We start from the raw sequence: 10488 nt of genomic DNA, 5'->3' as shown, positions 1-10488 counted from the left end.
TACTTTCAACTATTTCATATATTCCTTGATTATATGACTTTTAATTGTAATAAATTAAAAAAACTTGAAATATTTCAATACAGATCGGTTGGTGACAGCAAATTTATCATGCTCATTTAACTTCCGATTCAATTAGTATAATACTTTGTATTAAAAGTCAGTTAATATAATATTATTAAAAGTATCCAAGTTAATAAAAAAAAATAACCAACATATATCTTTTTACATGAAAGAACCCGTGTTCTTACATGGGCGGTTATATGCTGCCTTGTCAAGAGTTACAAGCAGACATGTGCTAAAGAATTTGATTCTTGATAAACAAGGTAATCTAATACAAGCACAAATGTAATGTACAAGGAAATGTTCTTATTTGTAAAGTATTTGTGTAATGTTTCTTTTGTAATTCCTGCAATTTCAATGTAAGTTGTAATTGTATTAACAATGTATGATAGTTTCGTCGTTGATTGCATATTTTTTAATGTTTAAATTTTAAAATGAGAAAATTATAATTTGCTTCCCTATGCTTTATAGGCGGGAGCACTTTACAGGCCCGAGTCCGATTTTGCATGTTGCGTGCCACCAAAGCACATTGAGGCAAATCATAAATTTTCTCTTTTAATTTATCAATTACCCGTGTAATACACGGGCCTCAAACTAGTATATATATATGCATATGTATGTATGTGTGTGTGGGAGGGGGGCCCACATTCACCATCAACCGCGCCGGCCGTTGAAACCACCCAACCTTCGGCGCCCTTGGTTGGACCGCGCCCCACGGCGATGTTCGGCGCCCAACGGCGCCCGCCACCTCAACCATGGGCGCCCCATAACGTATAGTCTAATATTAAAAACTAAAAATAACTTAAACCACACTCATCCATGGTGACACTCACATGACATGTAATAATAATATTCACTATACTCCAACTTCCAACACCCATATCCCACTCCACAAAACCCTCACTCCCTATTCCATTCCTCCCATCAGATCTTAATCGATCTCCACATTTAAATGTACAACTTCATAATAATAATAATAATAATAATAATAATAATAATAATGATTATAATTTAATTTAGGTTCAAGCAATGGATCTCATCAAACGCCAATGTCGATTTCTCGACATCGTATCACTCCTCCTCTTCACCGTCATCTTCAGCTTCCTCATTCTCGTCCTCACTCCCTTCGGCGACTCATTCGCCGCCTCGGGGAGTCAGGCGCTTGTCACAACCACCGTTGGCGCCACCCGACGGCACCACATCATTGCACTTATTGATGCCGGACTTAACGTAACCGTTCCGTTGTGTAATTCGGATACGGTTGATTATATGCCGTGTGAGGATCCCAATAGGAATAGGCTGTTGGGTAGGGAGATGAATTATTATCGCGAGAGGCATTGCCCGGCGCCCGAAGAGCGGGCGTTGTGTTTGGTACCTCCGCCTAGAGGGTATAATGTTCCTATTAAGTGGCCGGATAGTTTGTATAAGGTAGTAATCAGTAATGCTTGTATTTAAGTTGTGATTTAGTTTAATTAGGAGTGTAAACGAGTTGAGCTTTAGCTTGGCTCATCTTGACTAGTGAGAGGTCGAGCTCGTTTAATATGCTTGTTATGTGTGATGTTATTCCGGTTAATGTTATGGTGCCTTGGATTTGAGTTGTGATTTAATTTAATGTTTAGTTTGGGGTGTAAACGAGCTGAGCTTGAGCTTGAGCTTGAGCTTGGCTCGTTTGACTAGTGAGAGGTCGAGCTCGTTTAATGTGCTTGTTATGTGTGATGTTATTCTGGTTAATGTTCTTTCAAGCTTGGGCTTGAGCTCAGCTTTGTAGTATGTAACTGATTAATAGAAGAGTTGAGATTTAAAATTACACTAGGCTCGTTATGGCTTGGCAAGTAGCCGAGTCTAAACGGACTTCTATACAAGGCTCGAGCTCGGCTCGTTAGTTCTTTCAAGCTCTTGTGTAGTGCCTCAAACGAGACATTGTGTAGTGTGAAATTGATACATAGAAGTCTAAAAAGTCTAAAAGAGTTACAACTTAATAATACACCAGGCTAGTTCGAGCTCGGCTCGCTTTGACTTATGAGAGCTTGAGCTTGATGTTGGCTGAATTTGACTTACGAGTGCTCGAGCTTGAGCTCGGTTCGATCTCTTTTTCAGAAGCTCGAGAATGGCTAGTATTTTATCAAATATTTAATTTATATATGATTTTTAGTTATATTATTTATTTTGATAAAAAGCTTAAACAAGCCTAAGCCCGGCTCGAGCTCGTGTGCAGTAATTTAAACAAGCCAAAGATCGGCTATGTAGTGTTAAATTGATACATATAAGTCTAAAAGAGAACTTAAAAAAACACTAGGCTTGTAAAGCTTGACGAGCCTAAACTATCTTCCCATACAACGCTCGAGCTCGGGCTAGATAACTAAACAAGCTTTATTTGAGGCTTGGGTTCGACTTGTTTTGAGCTTTTTATCGATTCTGTCTCGAGTAGCTTGGCTCGTTTGCACCCCTAATTTGAAGTTTAAACTGATGTTTAGTAAATTTTCAGAAAGAATTTGAAGATAATGATTCTATACACACAATGTATGCATACATGAGTTCTTATATAAGACCAAACATTACATTACTAGTTAAAGAGAAACCTTTATTTATAATGATACAAAAACTAAATCATTGCTTTAAAATTGAGTTACAAAAGAGTGGCTTATTTATTATACAGGTGATTTTCTCTTTTACTTGCAGATATGGCATGAAAATATGCCGTATAATAAATTAGCCGACCGAAAGGGTCATCAGGGTTGGATGAAAAAAGAGGGCCCACACTTCATATTTCCCGGTGGTGGCACTATGTTTCCCGACGGAGCTGTAAAATATATCGAGCAACTCGAACAATATATTCCTATTTCTGGTGGCGTTATCAGAACCGCTCTTGATATGGGATGCGGGGTAAGTTTTCGAATATTATTTTCCAAATTAACAAAACTTATAAAGTTATACTGATTTGGAAAATCGGTTAATATATTTCCAGGTTGCTAGTTTTGGCGGGTATTTACTAGCTAAAGACATTTTAACGCTCTCGTTTGCTCCACGAGATTCACACAAATCACAAATTCAATTTGCTTTGGAAAGAGGAATACCTGCATTTGTTTTAATGCTCGGTACTCGCCGCCTTCCGTTTCCCGCCTTCTCATTCGACTTAATCCACTGCTCTCGTTGTCTAATACCGTATACCGCATACAGTAAGCGCATTTAAATAATTTAATCTTAACTTCTTGTAAAATATTAATATTCATATTATTTAATGAGCATTTAACTTTGCAGATGCTACATATTTTATAGAAGTCGATAGATTACTTCGGCCCGGAGGGTACCTAGTAATATCGGGCCCACCAGTTCATTGGAAAGGGCTCGATAAAGAATGGCAAGAATTACAAGCAGTGGCAAAAGCATTATGCTACGAGTCCGTTGTCGTTGACGGGAGCACCGTCATCTGGAAAAAGCCCGTTGATGATTCATGTCTCGAGGCCCAAAATCAAAACGGGCTCAAATTATGTCGTAAGTCTGATGACCCGAGTTCTGCATGGTATGTTAAGTTAAAGAAATGTGTAACTCGATCGTCTTCTGTAAATGGGAAACTTGCGGTTGGTGAAATTCCAAAATGGCCCCTGAGATTAACAAAATCGCCATCACGGGCTGCGTTAATTCAAAATGAAAATGATGGGTTTGAAATGGATACACGTGTATGGGAAAGGAGGGTTTCTTACTACAAAAAAACATTGAATTTGAAGCTCGGGACCGAAGCGGTTAGAAATGTGATGGATATGAATGCATATTTTGGTGGCTTTGCAGCTGCGTTGATTTCTGATCCTGTGTGGGTGATGAATGTTGTTCCACAGAATAAGCTGTCAACTTTAGGCGTGATCTTTGATAGGGGGCTTATCGGTGTTTATCATGATTGGTATGCTTTTCATTGACGTTTTGACTTTTGACTTTTCTTTATTGACTTTGGTTTTATTGTTCATGTAGGTGTGAGCCTTTTTCAAGTTACCCTCGGACTTATGACTTTATTCATGTGTATTCGGTCGAGTCACTCGTGCGGGATCCAGTTACGCGAAAGTATAGGTATTATATAGTCTTGATCGCTTTGTATTTATCTTTACTCGTATTAAATGATTGTGTGTTTTTTATTCTTAAATTATATCATTTTAATTTTGTCCAAGAAAGGAAAATTGTTTCAATCTTCATGGAAGGTAGGGGTGTGCATGAATATGAAATAACCGAACCGTAACCAGAATAATCGACGTAACCGAATCGAAATAAGCGAACCCAAAAGAATCCTGACAGTATGGTTTTGTTTTTTTTAAACCAAATTTTCGGTAACCAAAAACCGAATAGAAAAACTTGATTTTAAGTAATTTATAAGAAATTAATAAATGATGTAGCCCAAAAAGTTAAGGTTTAAATGTGTGATAATTAATTTGTTATTAGTTATTTAGTTAAATGAAACATTTAGGCCCATATTAATTATTTTAGGTGTTTTTTCCGGCCCAAATGGTAAAATCGAAAAAAGCAAACCGAACAGTTTTCAAAAACCCTAAAACTGAATATTTGGTTTTTGTTGGTTCAGTTGAGTCAAAAACTGACTCAAAACGACCCATGCACACCCCTAATGGGAGAAACGGAGTTGAATGTTTGAAACTTGATACTACTATTAGACAAATATTTGAGTGTAATTTCATGTCTTTTTCTGCAGATGTAGTATTGTAGACATGATGGTTGAAATAGACCGGTTATTACGGCCCGAAGGAACATTAGTGATTCGCGATTCACCCGAAATGATTAAAAAAGTTAATCATGTTGCTAGTTCCGTAAGATGGGAATCTACAATACACGATACAGAACCAGAATCAAATGGCAACGAACAAATTCTAGTCGCTACAAAATTACTTTGAACAATACCTTCATCTTCCCGATGACACGCCAATTCATTATGATATAGTCATATGTTACATGTGTAAGTTATACATTAGAAACTTGTTTCATGCGTCAAAGGGTGCGTCTTATAACTTGATGTGCAAGTTACAGCATCGGGCAGCCGACAATTTGCATAATGTTATGGAGTCATTTGGCAAAAAAAGGCGTGGCTGGCTTTCTTGATGTGTAAGTTATATGTTGGAAACTTGTTACATGCATAAAGGATTAGGTTTCTTGATATGTAAGTTATGTAACAGAATTTTCTTGTATTCATTAAAGGTTGTAGCTTTATTGCTTGTATTGTTGTTGTTGCTGCTCTGCTTGATTAACAAATGTCTTAACATTTTTTATATGTTTTTCAGTTTTTCCTTATTAAAAACTTTTAAGGGTAAGAAAAGAACCTATTAGAAACTCAAGGGTGTGTTTTGGTAAATTAACATAGAGTTGAAACTGAACATCACACTTCATACATTTTGCCTCTAATTTGAACTCTCTTCATAATTGTGGTGTTAATTAATCGATTATGTGTTTTTTATTGAAAAGTTTGTGGGAGTCCTCATGCCTGTGTGGCAGTGAAATAGCCGGATGTTGCTCATATTTTTAGTAAAACACTACACATAGTCTTAGTTCAACGCTTAACCTCTAAAACGAGTCAAAATCCAGAACTAACTTTGTGTGTAGTGGTTTTGACGCCCCTTCCAAATCAAAGGTTCTCACTGGCTGAGCAATGGGGTTTACACGTAGAATTGTGCACTTCACTCTTGCACCCGCTAGCACATTCATGAGGTGGCCCTTGGTGTGGTGTTTAAGCTTTAACACTTAAAATTTGAATACCCTATTGCTATGTTTTGTTTAATAATATTTGACTATATTTTCTTTTAAGAAAACTTAGATGTGATGTGCGCATAACATGCGTGATTATGTACATGCATAATTATGCAAATAGGGCGCATAATCATATAATGATCATATAAGTTGCGTGATTATAGCACTTTATGTGTAACTATGGTGCAGATGAAATTACCATCTTCCACATGCTATGTGATGCAATTAGTAGCATTCGTATCCTTTGTACAATAACTCACCCTCTTATATATATATAGATCAATATTTAGGTTTGTTTACCCACTTAAACTATTAGAATATATAATTTTTAATATTGTCAAAATCAAATAAAGTAAGTTTTAGATTCAGATTTTTAATTAAAAATTGAGCCATGCTAAACCAACTCGTTTACAAACTAATCGATTTTAAGCTAGTATTTTTATAACAATTTTTTACACCTAAATATCACATAACTTTAATTAGTAGACTTTAAACTCATAAACAGTTTTATAAATACAAGCATCATACAACTTTACCACTAGATCACATGTTTCAAGTTTTAAGGTTTGGTCATTAAAAAAACATATGGAGTTATAATGTGGACAAAATTTTTGTTTGCTATGTAAATCCAATATCTCCAAAGTTATTATTTAATATCATGTATTTATTGTTATTTAATATCAAAATTAAAAATGATCAACAAATTTTTTCAAGTATAAAAGTAACATTTCATTACATATATATTTTTTTTATTTCAATACTGCAAAATATTATAAACATGTCTTTCATAAACTTTTATTTTGTAGTCTTACTCATAGTCACAATTGTCGGTAAGTTACACATTACTTATTCTTTTTCGCTCATTCATGTTTTTTACTTCTAACCTTCTTGCATATGAGTAACACACTTGTATCGACATATTACTTATTTGTATTGCTTTGTATATGTCTAACTAATTTAGGGAGCACACCGATGATGGGTGAAGCGTGTTCTGAAAGTTGGAGGCTTCATCCATGCCGTCCTTTTAGTTGTAAGAGGCAATGTCGTGTAAGAAGAGGGGTGTTGACGGGAAAGTGCATATCTAGTGCTCTCTGTTTATGTGTTTGGGATTGTGGTCTTAATAAATAAAATGATTAATAGTTATCTTGTGCACCCTCTTGTGGTATTTTGTTATTTATTCATTTTTGTGTATATTTAGATATCTGCATTTGAATTAAAAAAAATGAACATATATAAGGTTTTAAGATTTAAAAATTAAATAGAAAAGTAAATCTTTTAGACTTGATTTAAAATTTACGACCGTAAGAAAACTATTAGATTTCACTTTATTATCGTTGTGGTTTTTTCTTTTTTATGTTTGATTATTTTAAATATTCAGGTATCTGCATTTGATTATCAAAGATGAACACATATAAGGTTTTAAGCTTTAAAAATCAAATAGCAAAGTAAATCTTTTTGGACATGGTATTAAAAATTTACAAGTGTAAGAAAGCATTAGATTTCACTTTTGGTGTTCTCCAAGTTTATGGTGAAAACTTAAAGTTTCTAGTGTTGTCAAACGATGATCTTATTTCTATTATATGATCTTCTTGGTTATATCAAATTAAACTATACATAATAGTTTTATAAAGGTTTTGACAAAATAACGTTTTTTTTAATGAATATAAAAGAACAAAGAGTGTCTAGTTATGATAATCTATCATAAAGAATGATTTAAAAGGTTTAAACATAATAAACGTCTAAAACAAGGTTTGACCTTCAAAGTTAGATGTGTGACATATAGTATTTCAAATTAGATCTAGAGATCTAACATAAACTTTCAACATTTATATTAAAGGTAAAATTAATATAAAGGTTTAACAAAAGACTTTTTTTATACTTTACAAAATGATAGTTATACTAATGCATATAAACCTTTTATGACAATGGCCTTAAGTTGTGTGATATTAAAATTTTCACGACGATGGCCTTAAGTTATGTGATGTTAATGAAACATGTAACTTTAGTTGTTGTTGTTGAGATCTTCAAGGATTCATTGGTAATTCCACGACGACAATTTGAAAAGTAGTTTAATGTTGAAATTTGTGGGATCTACGTTATCACTTATCACCATTGCTTTTCTAAAAGTGAAATTCAGTTTTGTAACACTAAAAAAATAAAGATATATGATATTTTAAAACCACAATAATTGCACGTTAACATTCTCGACAACGTCTTCATCAAGACTGTCAAATACACTCTAGTATAAATGTATGTTGAATAGAAATATTGTATTTGTTTATAATTTCACATAGTTTAGTAATGGAGTATAATATTTATCTTTAACATTTCTGAGAAAAGAAATATTATCATTTAATTTTTCGTCACTTAGTAATACCTGTTGAATTAATTTGTTAATCTATTATTTTTTTCGTATTTGTTACAACAAAAAAAAACGTTTAGTAATATCATTAATAACATGCATTTATTGCTATTTTATATTTTACTAATATCATGTATTTATGTTATTGATGAGTCCCAAAGTCATCTTACATCCCAAACCAATTTTCATCGTTTTTTCACACTCTCTCTTATTCACGTCATCATTTCTTCCTATATACATACCAATTCATCCTAGACCTTGCAAGTTGCAACCCTCCCAAACCATCTTTCAAACAATTTTATTTTTATCATATAATTAAATTAACTAAATTATTTTTTAATTAAAAAAGTAAATATTATATAAATTGAAAATAACATTCTACTAATTAAAAAATACAACCATAAAAAAACGTAGACAAACTTAAAAATATTTAAAATTAAAAACTAAAATTTGAAAGTGAACTCGTTGAGATTCTTTATATACTTAAGATTAAATCGCAAATCAAGTGTATCATTATTCATGTGACTTTGGTTTTATTGTTCATCCAGGTGTGAGGCTTTTTCAAGCTATCCTCGAACTTATGCCTTTATTCATGTGAATTCGGTTGAGTCACTCATACATGATCCAATCACACGAAAATATAGGTATTATATAGTCTTGATCGCTTTGTATTTATTTGTATTTGTATTAAATGGTTATCTGTTTATGATTATTAAATTGTATCATTTTAATTTTGTTCTATAAAGGAAAATTGTTTCAATTTTCATGGGAGGTAGAGGTGCACAAGAATATAAAATAACCGAACCGTAACTATAATAATTGACGTAAATGAATCGAAATAAACTAAACCCAAAAGAAACATAGCAATATAGTTTTGTGTTTTCTAAAATCGATTTTTCAGTTCGGTTTCGGTTTTGCTATAACCAAAAACCGGATAGAAAACCTCAATTTTAAGTAATTTATAAGAAATTGATAAATGTAGCCGGCAAATTGCATAATGCTATGGAGTCCTTTTGCAAAATGGTTGTTTTGGTAAATTAACAAATAGTAAAAAATTTAACATCACCCTCCGTACCTTTTGCCTTTGATTTGGACTATTAATGGTTGGGGTGTACGTTACTTAAAATGTTTTTCGTTTTTTAAGGAGAAGTTAGTGAGAGTCCTCATGCATATGTGACAATGACGTGACGGGACGGGACAGTAATTACTTTTAAATTAAACCACTACACATAATCGTATGTCAACGCTTAACTCCCTAAAAACAAGTCAAAAACCAAAGTTAAGGTTGCGTGTAGTGGTTTTGGCCCCACCTCTAAATGAAGGATTCTCAATGGATGATCAATTGGGTTTACACGTAGAATCTTGAACTTCACTCTCCTGCCTGCTAGCACATTCACGAGGTTGCCCTTGGCACTCCTTGGTGCCCACGACGTGGTGTTTAACGCCTCAAGTGCTGACGTGGCTGATAGTAATCACACCCGCTAATCGTAGCATAATTATAGCCAATGTATTAGGCCACGAATGTGGTAGCTTTCGGGCCCAATCTAACCGCTTTTACTCAACATCACACACATCACATGTTCTCTATGTATAGGGGAAAAACACTTTAAATTTAAAAATGTTCGATTAAACACTTTAAACCATCAAAACTCATCTATATAATACATCTAGTACTATTTGCAAACAACTTGTAACCACAAACGTCCAATTTTAAGATGTTAAGGTGTTGTTTGTTTTTGCTCAGAAGCACTTCTCTACCTCTTTTGTCTGCACTGAGAAGAGGGCGCGCAGACGTTGGGCTCTGCAGTGTGTTTGTTTTTCCGAAGACGTTTCATTAAAAAACGTCTGCGTAGCATTGTTACTTCTCACATCTTCAGACCCCCAAAAAAACATCAGACTCCCAAACCCTACCTCTCCATTTCTTCTTCTACATCTCACTCCCAAACCCTACCTCTCCTTCTCTCCATTGTCGCTCCCAGTCGCCGCCACTCCCACGCCGGCCCCACTCCCAGCAGGCCCCACTCCCACGTCGCTGCCACTCCCAGCCGCCGCCACTCCCACGTCACTGCAACCCTAACACCGCCGGCGCTCCACCTCTCCTCTTTGTCCAGGTTTGATACTCCTCCACCACCACCACCATTGCTATAATCTAATTACCTTTTGTTTTAATTTCATAAGTGTGTTAGATTGTTAAAGTTTAGATTGTTAGATTGTTAGTTTGTTGTTAGTTTTGTTGGATTTTGTTAGATTGTTAAAGTTTTAGATTGTTAGATTTTGTTAGTTTTTTGTTAATTTTGTTGGATTTTGTTAGATTGAATATTGTTAATGCT

General features: G+C 34.3%; 1 protein-coding gene across 1 annotated transcript; it reads left to right on the top strand.

The window, feature by feature from the left end:
* The first annotated feature begins 1072 nt into the window (after positions 1 to 1072).
* Positions 1073 to 5248, top strand: LOC143621146 (putative pectin methyltransferase QUA3). Its single transcript, XM_077092659.1, has 6 exons — positions 1073 to 1488; positions 2740 to 2943; positions 3026 to 3236; positions 3319 to 3955; positions 4024 to 4119; positions 4751 to 5248. Exons 1-6 carry the CDS (start codon positions 1090 to 1092, stop codon positions 4947 to 4949), a joined length of 1746 nt encoding a protein of 581 aa, XP_076948774.1. The 5' UTR covers positions 1073 to 1089; the 3' UTR covers positions 4950 to 5248.
* The last annotated feature ends 5240 nt before the right edge of the window (positions 5249 to 10488 follow it).

The sequence above is a fragment of the Bidens hawaiensis genome, unplaced genomic scaffold (assembly GCF_021521415.1).
Source record: "Bidens hawaiensis isolate Kalapana, Puna unplaced genomic scaffold, B.hawaiensis_p1.1 tig00002772_1, whole genome shotgun sequence".
Classification (NCBI taxonomy): Eukaryota; Viridiplantae; Streptophyta; class Magnoliopsida; order Asterales; family Asteraceae; genus Bidens; species Bidens hawaiensis.
The sequence above is the reverse complement of the archived record's forward strand: the minus strand, read 5'-3'. Positions and strand labels throughout refer to the sequence as shown.

Excerpts from the sequence above, each read along its gene's own strand:
- LOC143621146 (XM_077092659.1), top strand. The coding sequence starts at position 1,090 with ATGGATCTCATCAAACGCCAATGTCGATTTCTCGACATCGTATCACTC. Across the intron at positions 3,237-3,318 it reads AATACCGTATACCGCATACA|ATGCTACATATTTTATAGAA; the intron begins GTAAGCGCATTT and ends TTAACTTTGCAG. Across the intron at positions 3,956-4,023 it reads ATCGGTGTTTATCATGATTG|GTGTGAGCCTTTTTCAAGTT; the intron begins GTATGCTTTTCA and ends TTGTTCATGTAG.